General features: G+C 27.2%; 3 protein-coding genes and 1 long non-coding RNA gene across 4 annotated transcripts; 3 read left to right on the forward strand and 1 right to left on the reverse strand.

Moving 5' to 3' along the window:
• Positions 1–112: 112 nt before the first annotated feature.
• LOC127064375 (sodium-dependent nutrient amino acid transporter 1-like) lies at positions 113–10,076 on the reverse strand. The gene is made up of 11 exons (XM_050995334.1): positions 9,788–10,076; positions 4,630–4,722; positions 4,451–4,525; positions 4,077–4,326; positions 3,733–3,970; positions 2,664–3,038; positions 2,120–2,309; positions 1,365–1,541; positions 983–1,259; positions 655–749; positions 113–524 (listed from the first exon to the last, which is right to left on the reverse strand). Exons 1-11 carry the CDS (start codon positions 9,794–9,796, stop codon positions 351–353), a joined length of 1,953 nt encoding a protein of 650 aa, XP_050851291.1. The 5' UTR covers positions 9,797–10,076; the 3' UTR covers positions 113–350.
• LOC127064376 (uncharacterized) lies at positions 3,394–4,175 on the forward strand. Its single transcript, XR_007781664.1, has 3 exons — positions 3,394–3,603; positions 3,794–3,908; positions 4,036–4,175. It is a non-coding gene; the product is annotated as an uncharacterized LOC127064376 (long non-coding RNA).
• Positions 10,077–14,681: 4,605 nt separating the features above from the next.
• On the forward strand, positions 14,682–17,049 carry LOC127064805 (intraflagellar transport protein 46 homolog). The gene is made up of 3 exons (XM_050996365.1): positions 14,682–15,016; positions 15,199–15,387; positions 15,498–17,049. The coding sequence occupies exons 1-3, from the start codon at positions 14,793–14,795 to the stop codon at positions 16,072–16,074; spliced, it is 990 nt and encodes a 329-aa protein (XP_050852322.1). The 5' UTR covers positions 14,682–14,792; the 3' UTR covers positions 16,075–17,049.
• Positions 17,050–17,341: 292 nt separating this feature from the next.
• On the forward strand, positions 17,342–22,120 carry LOC127064800 (H(+)/Cl(-) exchange transporter 7). Its single transcript, XM_050996359.1, has 12 exons — positions 17,342–17,789; positions 18,206–18,331; positions 18,422–18,620; positions 18,698–18,951; positions 19,032–19,209; positions 19,301–19,825; positions 19,900–20,069; positions 20,150–20,329; positions 20,931–21,140; positions 21,202–21,447; positions 21,524–21,604; positions 21,689–22,120. Exons 1-12 carry the CDS (start codon positions 17,628–17,630, stop codon positions 21,788–21,790), a joined length of 2,433 nt encoding a protein of 810 aa, XP_050852316.1. The 5' UTR covers positions 17,342–17,627; the 3' UTR covers positions 21,791–22,120.
• The last annotated feature ends 2 nt before the right edge of the window (positions 22,121–22,122 follow it).

Genomic DNA, 22,122 nt, shown 5'->3' on the forward strand with positions numbered 1-22,122 from the left:
CGAAAGAAGAATTTCGTAATATCTATATAATTCTATGTAATTATATTTTTATACTTGATTATAAATTTTTTTTATTATTATTTCTTTTATATATATATATATATATATATTTATATTTATATCCATATATTTTTGTTTTTATTTTTTAATGTTATAAAGACATAAAAAAAAAAGTATTATCAGTCAAGAGATTTTTTTTCCATTTTGATGAAAAAAAAAATGTATGTCGTCAAAAAAAAAAATGTATATGTACGTGTGTGCATATGCACGTGCGCGTGCATGTGTATGTGTCTGTGTACGTGCGAGGTGTTATAATAATACATAAATTCGATTTCTTTTTAACAACGAGATCATACGAGTTTCTCTTCTAAACAAAAAAGAACATAAACGAATTGTTTTAATTTAGAACAATTACGTTTCTCACGTTTTTTTCTCATCATTTCCTTATATTCCCTCCAACTGGCTAATTCTTGAGTATTTCTTGGGCCCCAATCGACCGAGGGACTGAAAGAGTTTGTGATCATCTAAAATCAGAAAATAATTTTTCTTGTTTTAATACAATTTTAATTATTATTTAAATTAATTATTTATTATCAGAAATTTTATATATATATATATATAAATATATATTAAATAAAATTTAATTTATTATACTTTTGGCATGCCCAAGTTTCGTTTGCACATTATCGTGTATAACATCCAAAATGGGATTTGTAATGTACCAAACGCAAATAGCAACCATCCGGCAGCTAAAATTGATAACAAATATTAATCAAATAAAAATTTTCTGAAACAATATTATAAAAAAATAGTATTATAATATTAAATAAATTTGTAAAATAATAAAATGCATACATGAGTATCGTAAAATTAAATTTAATCGTTCGCTAAATAATTGAATCTATTTCATATTATTACTTTTTGTTATCAATGGATATAACAAACGCTATAATAATAATAATAATAAAATAATAATACAAACCATATGCACTTGTAGGATACAAGATACCAGCATAAGTGAGTGGTGTCAGTACAATGATAGTATAAATTAAAATAGTTGCTAGAAGGACTGGCGTTATTACACCCCAACAAATTCTCCAATAAATCGATGGCCTTCTTTTCAACATGTATTCAACATCGTCTAAGAAATTTTCTAATCCATAGATCCAAAAAAATCCCATCACTTCGAGCGTAGCCAAGACAAAAATGATAAAGGAACCAGCATAATAATCAACCAGACTTAATATAAATTGACCACCCTGTAAATAATTAATATTTCTTTAATATATTAAACAAAATTCAAATTGTATACATATTTTCAAAATTAGCTGATCTTAAGTATTAAACAATAAAGAGTCACTCACTGGTGTGCAATAAACAATACCACAAAGGAATCCAAAGATAGATGTACCAAGTACAATATACCAATGCGTAAAACTTGGAAATTGATCACTGATTATACTGACGATTCCTCCAACGAGTGCAACAGCACTTCCGATTCCAAGAACGAAGAGCATTAGAAAGAATAATACAGAAAACAACTATAACAAATATAAAAATAATGTTAAATATAATAAATTAAAACCATGCTCATATCGATTGATAAATTCTAATCTTTACTATGTAAATAGTTTTATATATATATATATATATATATATATATATATATATATATATATCTAAATTCATAATTAAATGTATATCTACTTACTTCGTCATGGATTAAACAAATGGACTATAAGTATCTATAGTATATTAATCGTATCTTAGAAATACAATAATATACGATGATACGTATTCAACGAAGCGGAACAAACTATTTTTAATGACGTCGGTGCTTAGAAAGGAATTATCACTCGATCTAATTATCTTGAGTACCTTGAGAACTCGAAGGACATAACTCTCTCATTCTCTCTCTCTCTCTCTCTCTCTTTCTCGCGCATAAATAACGAATAATTTATACATCTATTCTTCTTCTCTTGTAAATTAAAAATAATTGTAAAATACTTGTACAATATTTCAATAAAGAAAAAAGAAAGAGAGAGAGAGAGAGAGCAGTGACGAAAGAAAAAGCGTAATCAATCGAACGAATCGACATCATTAAGTAAAACTTTCTTACATTTGGTAAGACCGTAAATTTCGCAATGGCGTCTGGATAAGAAACGAAGGCTAATCCAGTCCCGCCACGGACAACATTGCTGATATCATCGGTGCCAAGTTCATGAGCTAAATTACCAAGTATCCCAAAAATAGTCAATCCTGCCATGAGACTGGTGAAGGTATCTAAAGTGGTCACAACCATGACATCTCTAAAAATTTGAATAAAGTATAATTGATATTTTTTTCTCTCAGAATATAATTTTTAATATTGACACAGTATTAGCATAAGTTATAGCTATAACATAGAATTACTACCATGTAATAATAACATGAAAAAAATCTACAAAAACTTCTATATTCAAGTAACTAAAACAACATTTATTAATATCCAACTCAATAATAAATGGTACATAAAAAAAAAAAAGAAAAGAAAATTCAATTCTCACGATCTTACCAAGATCGATCTTAATATACAAAAAAAAAAGAAATAATTAATCTCTTTTTTTTTATCAAAATTAATTAATAAAAAAGATTATTATATCGTATTAGGAAAAAAGAATAACCTGTAGATATTGTGTCTAAAGCCGTTGTAGGACGAATACATGATGACACCACCGAAGCAAACTGACAGTGAAAAGAAACACTGTGTCACAGCAGCGTACCAGACATTTGGATCGAACAGTTTGTCCCACTTCGGTTGAATGAAGAAGATTATCCCGTTGCTTGCTCCCTCCAAGGTCACCGCCCTGATCAACAAAGCTATCATGATCACGTATGGGAATATTGCGAGGAAGTAGGCTGCCTTGCCAGAACTTTTAACTCCACGTACAAGGACAGCAAAAATACTTGACCAGGCGACAAACAAGCAAAGGACTAATTTCCAATCGGGTAAACCCAACCCGTTATCGATATTAGGTATTTCCTTCAATACCGTTTTTCTGTATAATAAAAGAAAACATTATCAACATGCGAGTAATGGTATTGTCCTATGTTATAACATAATAAAATAAAATTGTTTTCATTTCTGTTATCAACATCTCAAATATATTCAATAATAGATATAACATTTTAACAAATACGTATATTGGTCAATGTATTTTGTTCAACGTAATAATAATAAAACGTAAACGTGGTCAATGTAATATCATTCAATTTATAAAAGATTCTATCAAGATTTTATACAACGATCGAGCAAAGGGTGTAATTAAAATTATTTACATTTCTGATTCATCGAGATATACTCCTTTTATATACCACGTCATGAAATCAACAACGCATTTAGATATTTATAAGTTGATAGCGTTTCGAGAACTTACAAGGTAGAGGTACTTACAAGAGAGATATCAATTGGACCTTCTATTAAACTTTACTGAGTCATGTTAAGCCGTCATAATTATGCAAGATAAAGTCTACTCACGATGTGCATATCTACGCGTATCCATACAAGTGGAAAAATATTAATACGTTTGTTGCATCTTGTAAGACCACATCTCAACACGTCAAGTTAGTATAAATCATCTTTTTCTCTTACCCCACCGATTAAAAAATTTGTCGACGTTACAATTAGATTTATTTCGACGTTATCGGATTTAATCGGATTCAATCGGATTTTTATACAGAAATGATACTCACGTGAAATAAAATTCAGCGGAACTTCTCATGTTCGTGCCATTGTGAATTGTTGCATTTTCAGCTTTTACGGAATCAACGCACGTATCTCCCCATTCGAGAAGACATGTGGACCAAGGTAGCTGAGATTGAAAGCTACCGATCAAATAATATAAGGTCATTGATATCAAAGAACAATAGTAAGTACCAACGGCAATCATAGAAAACATTTGGGCCCAGCCAACACCACGAAATGCTGGCACTGTTGGGAACGCGTACATACAAAACAAAAAAAAGTAAAAATAAATTAATTAGACTATTATTTAGTTTTGTTATTAGAGTTGGTATTAATGACAATAGAATGATACCTGCGGACCATATTTTAACGGATGATCTGCTGGTGAATTGGCCTAATATCATTTCCAAATAATAAAAGGGCTTCCCAACGACGAAAAGGACGATTATGTAAGGTATCAAAAAAACACCTCCGCCATTTTCATATGCCGTGAATGGAAATCTCCAAACATTGCCGAGACCAATCGACATGGCGATGCAGGACATGAGAAATTCGATACTGTTGCCCCATGTAGCTCTTTCAACACCTTTTTCTATTATTGTCTTTCAACATCATTATTTTTATTATAAAATGTCTTAACAATTTTCGATAATAAGAAATTACTGCTTAATTATTATAAAAAAAGAAAATGAATTTTAAAAAAGATATAAAATGATTCAACTTTACCAGTTCTTCCATTACTGGTTGAGTAACTTTTCTGTTATCTTCGACGCCATAATTGAAATTAAAATTGTCGTCGTTCTAAAAAAAATAAATCAACAAAAAAATACATTAAGTACTTCTTACATATAATTCGATATATATATATTGTTATTATTAAATATGTATTTCAAATCTGAACTTACTTTTTCAATTTTTTTCGAACTTTTAAGATTACCATTAGTCTGACCATTAATTCTGCCATCGTCTCCAATAAATCCCAGATTATGTTTACCTGCCTATAATAAGAAAAAAATAAAATAAAATAAAATAAATAAAATAAAAATAAACATTAATTTAATATTTTTTCATTAAAATTATTGGAAAAAAGTCTATTGTAATTGTTGAAACAAATAAAATGTAACCATGAAAAAAAGAAATTCATTTTGAAATAATCTATCAATTTGATATTAACGATTACATTGTTTTATTCCAACGATTTTTTATTTTTGTTGTTGTTATTGTTGTTGTTGTTGTTGTTGTTTTTGTTGTTGTTGCTAATATTATTGTTATTATTGTTGTTATTTTCTTGTTACGATCATCTTGTTGCATACAATTGAATCTTATAATAAAAAGAAATAAACCACAAAGGTCGTCGATCTTCGAGTACTAGAAGAAAATATACACGTTCGTAGATCTTCAAGGACACTTTCTAAACATCTAACTTGAACGACTGTCGACAGCTATTAGGTAAATTCTATTGCGAATTCTGCGAGCATAAAAAAGTATGCGAGAAAAGTTGTTTAACCCGAGCAAAAAAAGAGGTAGAAAAAAAAATAAAAGAAGAATGTTGATTTATTGATCAGCTATTTAGAATACCAACATTAAAAAAAAAAAAGTAAAATACAAGAGAATGCTTTTCGATTTAATAACTCTTATCTAGCATAATTTTACTACCCCACACGTAACCAAACATAAAAGACCACATTATTAGCATAACTGAATGACAATAAAATAATTAAAATATACTTATGTTTTCTGTAAGATTTCATTCTTATGTATGCAAGTATCGCATGTTTTTATATACCTCTACTTGATTGACGTTTTACATATGTATATCCTTTTAGATATAACATATTAATCATTTATATATTGTTAACTGGATGTATTTTTCATTCTATTCATTCACATCGCGTGAGTATATCTTCGTAATAATACTCTGACAAGATCCAAATGTTCTTAATGTATTTTTAATATGATGAAAAAAATTATATTCTTCTTTATTTTTTTATTGTGATAAATTAAAAATGTAATAAAAATTGACGAGAGAAAGATGATCTGTTAAAAGAGAAAGTTCATTTAAAAGACGAACTTGTTATATAATAATAACGAAAAATAGACGGATAAATAAATAAATAAATACAAATTATATAATATATACTATACAAAAAATATATATAACGTTTATAGTATTATATATATATAATATATTATAAAAGTTATAGGTAATATAAATTATACAATGTACGATTCATAAAAATAGATTTAAGCTCTTCACTTGCATCTGAAAATTAAGTCTTTTATTTTCCAAGTAACCGTTTCAAATCGTTAAGCTACCCAGACCTTATCCTTGAAATTCTTCAGGATTTTTTCAATGTTTTAAAAAATATTTATCCCTTACAATAAAATTTCTCTTCTTGTCATTACGATGTTCTTTGTAAATTATTACTTTCTATAATTCTATTGACTACTCCTTCTTTATTTCTTATTTTAAATTTAGACTTGGAGTATTTCCAATTGACCTGTTGTCCTTTTCAATTTCTTCCTTTAGTGAATCCTTAATTCCAACAAATCCCTATAATACAATAGTTCGCAGAATATTTTCAAACTGAAATTGCTATACCTAAAATTATTGAATGGCAATAAGATTTATTTTTATTCTACAAGTATAATAAAAATGTACACAAAAAGTTTAATTGAAATAAGTTGATAAAATTTATGTTCTTAATTTTTGAGAACTTTCCAAGTTTCAACTTAGACAGCATTCCGTATATTACATTTCAATAAATAACAGCAATATCTTTGTATTGGATAATTCTGAAATTATTTAATAGTCAACTCCAATTATTTTATACTATTACAAACGGTACAAAAAATTTGGATAATATTTATTGACCAAATTATTTATTAAAAAACATAATGATCAACCCAATTTAATATTCTATTAAATAATAACTTATATTAAATTATATCTATAATGATAAGTTAAGCATCTCGTAAAGAACGATGAGCCGGTTTAACAACTCTACGATTTAATCGTATTTACAGCCTGACCAATTTGATGACCTTACAAGTTTTTAGATTTTATTTCTTTTTTATTTTTCTTTTTCTTTTTCATCTTTTCTCTCGTAACAGAATTTTGTATTTTCGAAAATATAAGCCAATTAATTTTCCTTTTTTTTCCTTAATTTTTCTAATTAATAGATTAGAGATCAGGTAAAGAAGCAAAAGATACAAAAAAAAAAAAATTGGAATGTAACGTCTTTGAAATTATTCCTTTCACTGTTTCTACGTAACTCTTATCAAAGTGGTCATCGGAGACTTAAATAACTCTCATCTACGTAATTACGGGATGTTCAACACACGAAGCTGACATAACTCTTTTAATTATATATACATATATACATCTCCAAACTGTTGAAGAGTGTCGCGGTATCGCCCAATGCAACTTAGTTTGTTTATATATGTGTCATATACCACTTGAAAGAAATAAATCAAATTCAATGCAACTTAATTTGTTTATATATGTGTCATGTACCACTTGAAAGAAATAAATCAATTTCTTTCTACATCGATGATATTTACTCAGAAAATAACCAAATCCAATTGACACGTGAAAGAAATAAATCAATTTCGTTTTTTTAATCTACCACATGGAATTTTTTATGATATTATGCAGGAAACAACCAAATCCATGTAATAACAAGACCTTCTTTCCCTAAAAATTACGAGAAAGTGAGAAAGCAAAAACAATCGCTTTCTTCTTTGATCGATCTTAGTTTTTAAGATTTCGTGAAGAAAAAAGGAAAAATAATAAAATAAAATAAAATAAAAAAGATAAAAAATTTCAGAAAGAAGTGAATCGAAATCGTGTGAAAGCCCTCGGTTTTTTTTATTTTTCGTCGTACGAAAGTTATCTGTGTCCGATTAAATTTGAAGAATTTTGAGAAATCGAAATCCGAAAGAAAGTCGAGATTGTCATTATAATTTTAGATCTATTGAACAGACATAAAAAAAGATTAGAAAAAATAGAAAAATTCTGTATCGTTTTTTCTTCTTTTTTTTTTTTCTTTCTTTCATAACGTCAGAATATTTTTATATATCGTGTAACATATACAGATTGTATATTTTTTCCTTGTATTATTTCGTTTTACAAATATTATAAACACAAAAAAATATTTCTCTATAATTTTTCATTTTTTCTGTAGTTCATAAGATTAGAATATTATAAAATTATTATAATGGAAATCATGATATGACTAAATATCACAATATTATTTTCAATCATACATGCATATATATAGTTTAATTTCATTTTATTATAAAATCTATGAAAATCAAGGAATTCTTGTCGTCCTCGAAAAGAAAAGAAATAAGTCAGGGATAACGACCTCCTCATGCGAATAATATACAACACATGCTATACATATGTATATACCTGTATTTCAAACCTAGATTATTATCGTCCGAGTAGAATTAGTATGAAACAGGACGCGTTTAACGATTCTGTTTACGTTATGAATCTGACAAGAGATTACATTTCCAGAATCGTACTATCGCAAAAATCGACAAGCAATACTGATAAACCGACTGTCAAAATGATTAATATTCTTATTCTTATTACTTTTGCAATAAATTTCAAATTCGAAAAACGAACCAGAATTTACAATTTTTGATAATTTCGATTAAATTAACGATTTTAAATATTCGATCAAATTCCTATATATTTTCTTTCTTTTTTTCTTTTTTTTTCAAATAAAAATAATCTATTATTATTATTATTTTGTAAACGTTCGATCCTTTGAGGCGTTCGTGAAAGAACTGGATATACTTCTAAATCAATTAATTATTTTATATTCAAGACTATTTCAGCGATCTTTATTCTTCTCAAATTATAAAATTACGAGCCTAAAACTTACAGAATAACAAGTCTAACTAGATGACCTTAAAAAAAGTCTCGTAAACAAGTAATTATTTAAGATCACTTAAGGATTTTTTGCCCATTTGTGGAAACATTTCTTACCATTCTAGAAAATTTTAATCTATCCTAAGATCTTTTGGCCCACCTTGTACTTTGACCATACACAAGATCACAATCGAATCAGGAAAAAAAAAAGATAAGAAAAAGAAGAAGAGAAAGATTTTCCTTGACGAGACGTCTGAGTAAATATCGTGACGATTTCTTCTTCTTCTTCTTCTTCCTTGATTTCTTTTCAAGATAGACACAATAACGAGAAAACATGAATGTTATTTCTGAATGAACGTGAAACGTGATCAACCATAACGTTAATATTTTTCGTTGATCGAAGCGAAAGTAAGAACTACATTACATCGAATATACACAAACATAACTATGGAATGTGTTGTTCATCTTCTATAATGACTTCGATTCGACCAATCAATCGATTATCGATCGAATTTTTTTTTCTTCTTTTTTCTATAATAATTGTAAGATCGCATCATAGAATCTTGATAAAAAAAAAGAAAAAATGAATTTGTATTTCAATTTACAAGAAAAGATTCGATCTGACATTTGATAAGAGATTTAAAATTTTTTTTGTTATTGTAATTTAATATTAAGAAATTATTAATTACTTGTGTATAGATATATAATAACTTTCAATTAATTATAACATAAACAACTCTATGTCCATTGGCACAGTAATAAATTAAATTTTAAATATATTAACGATATTTATTATTAAATACTAATTGTATCATTTGCCAAAGTGTACTTTGCACATTTATTATTAAATATTATAATTATTCGAAATATATATTATATAATAATTATTATAATTGTTATAAAAATCTCTTTATAATAAGAAATACATCGACCATAACTTCACGATTATCATGTAAAAAACACAGCCATTACAACAGTAACTAATACATATTTATATACATATAATTATATAATAATTTCATATAATATATATAAAAATATATATGCACGATTTAATGCTAAACATATCTCATATATGTACATACAATTTTATATAATATTAATATAAGAATAAATTTACAAATAAAATAATAAATTATTATAAATTCATAAAAATGTATATCGTGTGAGATTCTTACCTTTGCCATTTTTATCTTTCAAATGAATAGATCGACGAGTAACGACGTATCCTTGGTAAAAAGTTAAAACGAAGAAAAAAGAGGTACCAAAATGCCGAAAAAAAAAACAAATAAAAAAAAACAAAAAGTGGCAGTTATCCTCGAAAAGAGAATTACTTGAGTTTAGAGAATCTCGTAAAAAACACACTGATTTTATGTTTAAACTTGTCTCAACATTTTGACATTCGTACTCGCACGTGTTTCTTGCGTGAGAGTATTACCTACTTGAGCACGAAACAACCACTGACTGCTTCACGATCGTTCTTGTAGACCTGTCACGAAGGTGCTCCTTCGAAAGTAGTAGGGATAACCGAACTATCACCATGATCGAGTACAACGAATCAAAACTCGATCGAGAAGGGGAAACTCTGTCTCATCTGGAACGTACACCATCACACTTTACTTTCATTGTGTTGGAACATTTCTTATTGAAATCGACTCATCTACAGTGAGTCACAAAATTATTCTGCACACCCTACAAGTTTTTACAGGTATATGAAAAATAAAATGATTAATACCTGTGTATTAATCATATGTGTATATATATATATATATATATATTTCTTTTTTATTTTATTTTTGGAAAATATATAACATTTAAAGTTGGAGCGAATAAAACTAAATAATTAAAAAAAAGATATCGTTTGAAATTAAAAAGGAAAGTAGAGTTAAACATCTTCGTGCATTAATTACGATCATAAAATTATTGGCACATAAAATGTTTAAATTTTTGTAATTTAATTATAAATAAAAATTAAAAATTTCGTTGTACTTAAAATTTCGTACGTAAGTGTAACCGTGTGAAAAGAGGTATATTTTTTTCGTCTACCAAATTATGTTCTTTGTCGTATTGATTTTACTGTATTGTTTTGGTTTTTAAATGATCTTTCTATATGGATCTACTTTGAAATAATGTACTTTTATAAGAATGTAATATTTTATAAAATAATTTAAGACATTGCTTGAAAAAAAAAAAATTATTCTCGATAGATTTCAATTATATCAAGATAACAAATGACTTCACAAACGTAAATAAAAAATTTTACAATTATACAAAAATGGACGTTTTCGAAAAATTGTAAACAAACCTCCTCAGTCACATTGGATGTAAATATAATACAATTTAAATAATCTAGAACAGACATGAGATAATAAAATACGTAAACACGTTATCACTAATAAAAAGGATTTACAAAGTAGACTGATGAGAAGATGGTAAAATATTAAAGATTATTTGAAAAAAAAAAAATCATATGTACAATAGAGTAAATGCCAAATAGACTTGGCAAATATAATCTTCATATGTTTTTAAAATAAAAAATACAAAAAATATTTTTTCATATTTTTGTTAATCCTTCACGCGTGTGACAATAGTTTTGTGACACACTGTATATAGTTCGTTCAATCCGTAAGGGAAACTGGTAGATTGGTTGGTACAAAAAAAAGATCTGTTTGATCTTTGGTGGTCTCATTAGAAAAAATTGCAGAACTTGAATGGTCGATAATTGAAGAGTATGTGTTATTTTTATTTGTTTTCATTGTGAATGACGCGTGTAATATATTATATATTATGTAATTATATTTTGTTTTACGTATATATATTTGTTTCGTTATGTATTATTTCTTTATGATACAATAAAAGAAATGAACAAAAAATGATATTTCTAATCTGTGATTAAAGTTAAAATTTCGTATTTTATTTTATTAATTTCGTAATTATTTTATTAAAAAATATGAAAAAAAAAACATATTTTTTATTTTTATATGTACAATATTTTTATTGTTATATTTATGTGTTTTCATTTTGGAATATATATATATATATATATATTTATGATATATAAATAATATATAGATGCGATAAATTGAAGTAAATAAATTTGTTAAACAATTAATACAAACATTTTTCAAAAACCTATTCCTATTCTTTTTTATTGTAATTCATACTGATCAAAAAATGTTTACGTATCTAACTATATATATCTTTATATTAATTCACTGTATCACGTTAATTCATCTGAATTTACATTAATTTTTAACAGAAATGTAAGTAATTTAATTACATCAATAATAAATTGTTAATTCTTCTAAATCTCCTTTCAAACGAATTATTATTTTGAATAATATAATTGTATATAAGTAAAAAAATCGGAATGATCATTTTCAAGACTGGTAGAATGAAAATTATTTTGAAGTCTTCTTTTTTTATTTTTAACCAATCGCATCAATGAGATGACTGGTCCGATCAGTGGACTTCTAAGAAAAATTTATCGGAATCGTAAACGGTTCAGTCCTTGGGGCAAGACATTCTTCAGGCAAAGAGCTAGGGGAATACCTGCGAACTTGGGTTGCATTCTAATTGGTCAAAGTTTCTTAGTGGTGAAGAGGGACCGAAAGAAAATAGAAAAAAAAAATCTTGCTTAAGAAACAAGCAAGAAAATTTCTAGTTCAAAACGTGAATAAAAAAAAAATAATAATAAAAAAATAATTCATTTACAAAATAAATATTGATAGTGAAACAAAAATCTAATAAACTTACAAACTAAATATAATTTTGCCTTATTACGTGTATACTTAATATTAATATTATTATCATAATATTATAAAACACATAACAGATCAAATATATATAATTTATAATGTTATATACATATGTACATGCATAAACAAAAATAAAAGAAGATAAAAACACTGTGGTTTCGATTAACATTTTCCTTTTACTTCTTCTTCTATCCGTAGAAACGAATGCAATCAAGGTCATCTACAGTAAGCAATGTAATAATTCCGTTATATAACAAAACGAGATTGAAAGAGAACTTGTAGATCTGTCTCTTGAAATTATACAAGAAATGAACAATATAAACAGATGCGTAAGAAGTAATATACATTATCGAGAGTGACTTCGATGACAGCATAAAACATGTTGCAGTATATTCGTCGTCAAAATGACGATGGTCAAGTGACGCGGTCGACCTCGAAGAGACACACCAAAGGGATGAGAGAGAATTTACATGGGTGAAAGTAAACCGGTAAACCGGCCATATCTGACTGTAACTAGTTAAATCTATGGTTCGTGAAACAAACCATATATATATACACACACACACACACACATATATATATATATGTAAATTGTGAAACTACTAATAACACATGTAGGTACAATTTATACATAGAACATACATACATAGATAGATGAAAAAATTATCATCGAAGATAAACATTAATTTAATACGTAGATCATTATCAATAATTTATCGATCTATGAACAATTCGTTAGACGTAATAATTACCCTCCACTATTTTTCTTGTTAAACATTATTTGCTTTATCTTTCTTTATTTTTTTTTTTTCTTTCTTCTTCAGAATACACATATTCATACATATACATTATATACACGTATACATCATCGTACGATTGATAATAGACAAGATAACATAATATGACAAACGAGTACATTTGTCCTGATAGATCTTTATTTGATCTAAACCCGTGTGAGCCTTATCGGTTTTTATTACATTGACATGTCGTTAGACTAAAAAGTAGAATTAACAATCTAACGACCTTCTCGGTCTATACGAAAATCCACAAACGAGTTTGTTAAGAAAAGAACAAGCACAAACAATCGTTAATGATAAAATGAGAAGGATTCAGTAACACACACATACATTCAAGTGACGGTATAGAAGGATTTTATTTACCGTAACCGACACGTGCTAATACATTTGTATATCTGTTTACGTATGGATGCATATATAATATATATATGCATGTATGTATACGTAAGTCTCTTTCGTCAAACCGGAATACAGTTTTATCAGTTGCACTTGATCTTTTGTCATTTATTCAAGCTTGGTTGACTGACTGTGACTATGAAATTTCCAAATATCTTTTCTGTTTTTTTTTTGTTCTATAGTTTGCCATAGGAAATACGTAGCATATATATATGTACTAAGACGTATTTATTAGGCACATTGAAAATAATAAACGATGAATGTCTATCTCAGTAAAAAAATAAAAAAAAGTAAAAATATTGATAAAAAGGACACATATATATATATATATATATATATATATATATATATACCTTCATTTGATCAAGATTCAAATTCGCCATTGTTAAAAATGTTTAACGATATAGAACCGACACGTCTAGACTGATTCATAAAGAAAGAAACATTATTTATATAGAACATTTATTTTTTATCTGATTTTTTTGAAGAAAATAAAAGATTTTATAATATCTTTGATTATATGTCTGTGTGTGTGTATTTGTATGTCTCATAAATTCAATATATGACTTCCTTGATATTAGAATACCTATTTCTATAGTTTCCGGTTGTCCTTTTGTAAAAAGAAACATAATAATGAATATGTGTGTGTGTGTGTGTGTCTCAGAATGATAAATAATAAAATAAAATCAAATTCAATTTTAATTAAATTTTTAACTAAATATTCCACATTTATATAAAAATTTTCAAAATTTGTTTAACACTGTTCAACTTTTTGTAATTGTTTAAACAAATTATATATTTTTTTTTTTTTACTTATAAAGTACATTAAAACGTTTCATTCATAAGAAAATTTTCTACATACATTCCACTTCTAGTTTCATTCTAATTTTATTCTAATTTTTCGGATATCCAGATAAGATATTAGATATTTTTCATTAAAAAAAAAAATTCCAATATTATAAAAAAAAAATTATTATTCAAAGATTTGAAATATTATATATATATGGAATGTCCATTAGGTGAGTCATGATCGACCAGATATAAAAACCATGGTAACGAAATACGAAACAAATAGAAAAGATTCGTTCTTTCGACGATACATACAGTGGTTAGTCGTAATACTTATAATAATATATAAAAATATAATAATAATAATAGTATATAATATAATAAAAAATATAATAATTACTAATGACTATTAAAATCATTTCAAATCATTGAAAATAACTTCAATGGACATCAAGGACAGTAGCGAAGAGGAGGACGAAGAAACTCAAGACATTTCGCCGTTCAGTAAATTCGACGAAAGTATCGAAGTTCGTAATGCAGAAGAAATTAAAAGCCCTATTAATCATCCAAGACCACCAAGTTCAAGAAGAGGTCGAAGAAATTTTACGAACGACGGACCTGACATTTTGGAGGTTACCTCACCGCGCGAAAGGCGCGAATTTCGAAGGTAATCGAATAAATACTTATGTCAATTTTTGTTCGTATCCAAAAAAAGAAATTATTATATATATATATATATAAAAAAGATTAACTTGCCAATACGAATTAATAATTAATTTTGTGATAAAAAATAAAATAAGATATTGTTGAGAATTAATAGTACTTTTAAAAATCTGATTATAATTAAAGGTATCCTGATCAAGAAAGATTTGGTAAATCATTAATGATCGGTAGCGATCCATCAGATAGCGAAGAAACAGACGACGATGATATCCAAGGATCAAGTATATCCAAACAAATGGAAATATACGATCCAAAAGAATTCGAAGATCTCAATGTATCAACCGAATTAAAGGAACTCTTTCAGAATATTTCCAGGTATTATAGAATTTGTTTCTTATGCAAAATCATATAGAACGATATTTTTGTTTTTTTTTTTTCTAAGGTAAGAATTAATAAAAACATTTATCTCCTAAACTGATCATCAGGTATACACCACAAAAGATAGAATTAAATTACAAGTTGGTGCCATTTATTCCTGACTATATACCAGCAGTCGGTGATATAGATGCCTTCATAAAAATACCTAGACCAGACGGAGTGGAGGATAAAATAGGTCTTGCTGTATTGGACGAACCTTGTACAGAACAATCCGACCCAGCTGTATTACATTTACAATTAAGAACTCATTGTAGAAGTGCTGGTGCACCTAGACAAGCAGTAATAAAAAGAGTCGAGGATGCAGAAAAAAATGTTAAGGCTATAGAGAAATGGATCGAAGATATGAATCAACTTCACAGAAGTAAACATCCGCCTGCTGTGCAGTTAACTAAAGCAATGCCTGATATCGACACATTGATGCAACAATGGCCGCCGGATGTTGAGGATCAACTGAACGAGGCCCCACTTGATTTCACCATGCTCGATTGCGAATTATCACGTCTCGTTGACGTTGTCTGCCATCTACTCGATATTCCTTCACATGATGGTTACAGACTTGAAAGTCTGCATACTCTTTTTACACTTTATTGCGAAATACGAAACGCAACATCACAAAAAATTTAAAACTTTCAAAAGAAAGTTTCAAGCTCAATCAGATTCTTCTTTTCTTTATCTCTTTGTTAAAACATATAACTTTGAAGTTACACACATATGTAACTCTATATTTAAAATTTTGTTTTATTTCATTTTACATCATAAAATACTTTGTTGTATATAGTGCATACATCATTTATTACCTGCTATATAACTGTAAAGTTACAACATATATATCAGTACCTTTGAAATCTTATTTCATTTTTTTTTTATACAAAATTAATTATTATTTCATATTTAAAGAGATTATTATTTGATAAATATAAATTATACTTAATATTATTTATACTATAATATATAGCATAGTGTATACTAGTATAAATTATAATATAACTTTCATGTTACATAAGTTCTACTTTAAACGCAAACATAACTGAAGTTATTAAGAATTATGATAACTCTAAGAAAAAAATTAAATTAATCGTATCTACACTCTCTTCGCTCTACAAACATACATATATAATTTATAATCACATATATTATATAACATAATATAGGAAAAGTCTTTGTAATCACTCTTTTTTATAATTCATTTCAAAACTCAAGTACATTGGAAGTTAACATTTTTTTTATGATGATATTAAAATATTGATTACAGCCAACTCACAGATATATATACACATACATATGCATATATATATGTGTGTATAGTTAAGTAATAACGATAAGTGATAATTACAAACAAGAAAAACATGTGCAAAAAAGATGAGACATTCTTATCAATTCTCATTGAAATATTCCATCAATTTATCATTAAACATTATTTAACCTAAATAAACCATCAAAAGATAGACAAATAAATTATACTTATTAGGTGAAATTATATAAGAATTATATATTATATAAATTATATTACACAAATTAAACGTACGTATTATAATATTATATGTATAATAGAATATAAATGTTACGTATATTAAATAAATATAAATTATACCTGAAATTAATATATATATATATAAAAATATTAATTACACGTAATTAGATATAAACAAGATGGCGTCCATTAAAATATAAGCACTATATATAATTAAGAATACGTACAATGATGACCATCACCTATGACTGCCGATCGTCGTCTGTTTCTAATACAATCGACATATGTAAATATAGATCCTCTCCCGCTCTTTTCCCTTTCCGCAATATTATTATTATCCCTTCTACACAGCTAGTTTTGACGCATGCGTATCTTATCACTCTTTCATCCTCTCTTTTTCTTTCTCTCGCTTTCACTCATTTACTTCCGGAAGACTGTACATTATAGATGATTCAGTACTTTGTAATCACGTGGCATTCAATGCGTAATGCTTTATCTCTATTCCTCATGCGTCAGTCAGTATATCATTTGAAACCGTAGCTTTAATACTGTCATTTGTGAGATAATTATTCTCATAATACGTTAATCACGTAGAATATTAGAAACTTTTATAAAAAATAATAGTAATAACAAACATGAAACATAGTAACGTCAGTACTATATAAAGTGGATTTTCCAAAAATAGAAATTAATAACAGAAAATAAAATGACGGACGGTTCACCAACAACTCATATCAACGTTAGAATAAACAGCACCGTTGACGAGATTGATGTCTGTCGTAATGACGACGACGACGAAGAAAGACTTTTAAAACCTCGAAATAATTTCCCTTCTTACTCGAACGAAGATATCAATGTTAGATTTCGGGTAAGAAAAAATTCGGATAATACAAACAATAATAGCTATTTATTCCATCCAACAATTTTTCACTCATTTTTGGATCTTTTTATTCTCTTTGTTTGATAATGATCATTCTAACCTTACCTCCTATTCTATATCAATTTTCAAGTTATGATTTGATATGAGAAACTTTAAGAATTGATTATTCTTTTTCTGTACATTTATAAACGTAATAATAAATAATTTATGCATTTATAAAAATTTTTTGTATACACTATCTGTAGATATCTTCTATATCCTTGTGTTTTGTCGTTGGTAGGATATTTGATTTGTGAAAAATAATGAAACTGTTGTGCAAGCATTTTTGATTAATTTTAATTATTAGAATAATTAATTGTTGCATCAATGAAAATTCTATTTCTTTCTTTTGATTTTTTTAACAGAACATTATTTACAATGGCGTCTCCATTTGCAATATTATGGAGAGTCTTTCTAATCGACAATCAAGAAGGCTTAATAATCAAGATATAAAACCAGGAGCTACTAATTTTCTTTCGATTAATTACGAGGTAGTTTTCATATATCTAAAGTTTATATGTATTATTATTATTATATAATTTTAAACAATGATTGATTTTGATCTTTTTTTTCTAATCTAGAGTCTCGATTATGATCCATGTGAAAACTACCTTCTTCAGGATGAAGAAAGGAAAAAGGGTTACAAATTTGTTGTTAAAAAGAATTTTGCAAGATGGTTCATCTTTTTGTTAATAGGAATTTGTACTGCTTTTATAGCATGTTTTGTAGATATTTCAATAGAACAATTATCAAATATAAAATATGGGTATCTAAAAACTTGTATCCTTGACTATTGAAATTCATATGATTTTTTATAAGACACTTTGATATAAAGACATTCTTACATATCATAATAGATGTAGATCACTGTGTGGTTAATAATTGTTTATGGCTACCATATATATTATGGTTAATTTCCAATCTAATACCAGTATTGATAGGTGCTATATTAGTATCCTATGTTGAACCTGTCGCAGCTGGTAGTGGCATTCCACAGGTGAAATGTTATTTAAATGGAATAAAAGTACCTCGAGTAGTACGAATTAAAACTTTAGCAGTTAAAATAATTGGTGTCATTTGTACTGTAGTAGGTGGATTAGCTGGAGGAAAGGTAATATAAGTGATTTCTTTTGGCAATAATTTTAAATGAAAATAAAATTTACAATTACATTTTTTGCATTAATGAAAAAGGAAGGACCAATGATACACTCTGGAGCAGTAGTTGCTGCAGGAATATCTCAAGGAAAAAGTACAACGTTTAAAAAAGATTTAGGAATCTTTAAATATTTTAGAGAAGATCATGAAAAAAGAGATTTTGTGTCTGGCGGGGCAGCCAGTGGTGTATCAGCTGCTTTTGGCGCACCTATAGGTTAAAAATATTTTATAGAATTATATATCTGTATATACATAGAAACTAATGAATATCAGTACATATTTTTATATATAGATCAATATTTTAGGTGGAGTTTTATTTAGTATCGAAGAAGGTACTAGTTTCTTTAATCAAAGTCTTACATGGAGAACATTTTTTGCTAGCATGATCACCACTTTCACATTGAACATTATTCTTAGTACATACCATGGACATCCTGGTGATCTTTCTTATCCAGGTTTACTAAATTTGGGAAAATTTGATTCAATACCATACCAAGTTTATGAAATTCCTTTATTTATGATAGTCGGAACGATAGGTGGTATTCTTGGTGCTTTGTGGAATCACATAAATTACAAAATTACATGTTTTCGATTAAAATATATAACACAAAAATGGTTGAAAGTAATAGAAGCTCTTTCAATTGCAACAATGAGCGCAACAATGGGATTTTTGATGATATATTTTCTTGATGATTGCAAACCAATTGGACAAGATCCTACTAAGTTTCCTATTCAGATGTATTGTAAAGAAGGAGAGTACAGTGCAGTTGCTGCTTTATGGTTTCAAACACCAGAAAGTAGCGTGCGATCTTTATTTCATGATCCTAAAGGTATATCATAACAATATCTCGTATTTTATAATACATTTTTAAAATGTAAAAATATTTATATTCTTTCTTTATAGGTTCTCACAATGATATAACTTTGGCTATTTTTATTATACTCTATTTTATCCTAGCAGTTTTTACATTTGGATTATCTATGTCTAGTGGACTTTTTATTCCATCACTTTTAATTGGTTCTGCTTGGGGTAGACTTATTGGATCAGGATTATCAAAAATATGTCCAAATTGTGTAAGAAAAAATCCCAAAAAAATATAGAGTATGTGATTCTAATATTTTTCTCAAGTAGATGTTTATTTCATTGACAATAGGTGGTATTGGATCCTGGAAAATATGCTTTGCTAGGAGCTGCTGCACAATTGGGTGGAATTGTTAGAATGACAATCAGTTTAACTGCAATTTTAATTGAAGCAACCCAAGGGATATCTTTTGGTTTGCCTGTAATAATAGTTCTTATTATGGCAAAGTGGGTTGGTGATTTCTTTAATGAGGTAAATAAGTAAACAATTGCATAAAATTTAATAATTATAAAATATTGACTAATCGAATAAACCAATAAGCAATATTAGAATTTTCAGTATTTTATAATATTTTATATTGAAAATTCTAATATTATTTATTGGTCCAAACACAATACCAAATTATTAAAAAATACTATAAAAAAATATACTAGTATTCAGTATTCAAATATAAAATATTGACAATTGCGACATTACTTATTAGCCAAATATTCTGAATTCAATCAGTCATGCGAAGTTAACTCGCAAGGCCAATTGCCCCTTATCCCCACTCTTTTATTTCCTCTTAACGGATTCTCGCTCCCACCATAGCAGTATTTTCGAGTGCTGTTCACTGTTTCTACACTGCCACGCAATTCTACTCCTACATCGTTCTTAAACAAAGAACTTATCTGTCCATTATCTAAAATTAAAAATCTGAAAACATTAGAAAAGTAAATTTGCTCTAATGGATATACAATAGTGGTTGAATTATCTCTTCTCCATCGAAGTTTGCATGTTTTTAAGATTAAATAATTATATCAAAATATAAAATATATATAATTATAATTATTTAATAATAAATATTTTATAGGGTATTTATGATATTCATATACAAATGGCAGGAGTACCGTTATTACCATGGGAAGCACCTCCTTTGTCAAATAATATTTATGCTAGCGAGATTATGAGTCATCCTGTGGTAACTTTAAAAACTGTTGAAAATGTAGGACACATTGTGGAACTTTTAAAATGTATTTCCTTTAATGGATTTCCTGTAGTAGATCCTCCAAATAGTGATCAGGTAATTCATTCTATAATCTATTCAATAGATATAGTTCTAACCTTATCATTAATGTTTTCAGAATGAAATACATTCTTATGGTCGATTTCGTGGACTAGTGCTACGTTCTCAATTAATAGCTCTTTTACAAAACAGAGTATTTAACGAATATGCAGAATTTTGGGAGTCAACATTGGATATTAAAGTTTTTCGCAAGGATTATCCAAGATATCCATCTATTGAACAAGTTCATATTACAGAAGAAGAAAAAACATATACAATTGATTTAAGACCTATTATGAATCCTTCTCCATATACATTACAACATGTTAGTATTTCTATTTTATAATAATATTTTGAAGAAAATAATTTTCTCAAAATAAAAAAAAACAATGTTTTTTCAGTCTGCTACACTGCCACGTGTTTTTAGACTTTTTAGAGCCTTAGGTCTTCGGCATTTACCTATTGTAAATGACACCAATGAGGTATACAATCTTATATATAATACTCACAATGTCATATTTTAATCACAATACTAAATAATAATATTAATAATATTGATTACATAGGTAGTTGGAATGATTACACGAAAAGATGTTGCTAGATATAGAATATGGAAACATAGAGGTAGAATGGGATTGGATGAACTTTTAATTACTGACACTATATAAATTGATGAAGTTGAAGAATTTTTTATGTTGGACGGACGAAATTACTGTTGGTCAAATGCTTAATAATATTTTAGACTGTTACAATAATTTATAGAAAAAGTACAAACATGCCTTTACGAAGTTAACATAGTTTAATAAAAATGACACAAAAAGCAATCTGCATATATAAAAATATGCGAATCGCTCAAAATATGTATATGTATATATACATATATATGTAAAGAAATAAGATTTAATTATTAACAAATAATTCCCAGCCAAGCCATGACCATAATGTAAAAAATAGATACACCGGAATGATAATTAATAATAAAAGAAAATAGTATTCGAGC

This window comes from Vespula vulgaris, chromosome 6 (assembly GCF_905475345.1).
Source record: "Vespula vulgaris chromosome 6, iyVesVulg1.1, whole genome shotgun sequence".
NCBI lineage: Eukaryota > Metazoa > Arthropoda > Insecta > Hymenoptera > Vespidae > Vespula > Vespula vulgaris.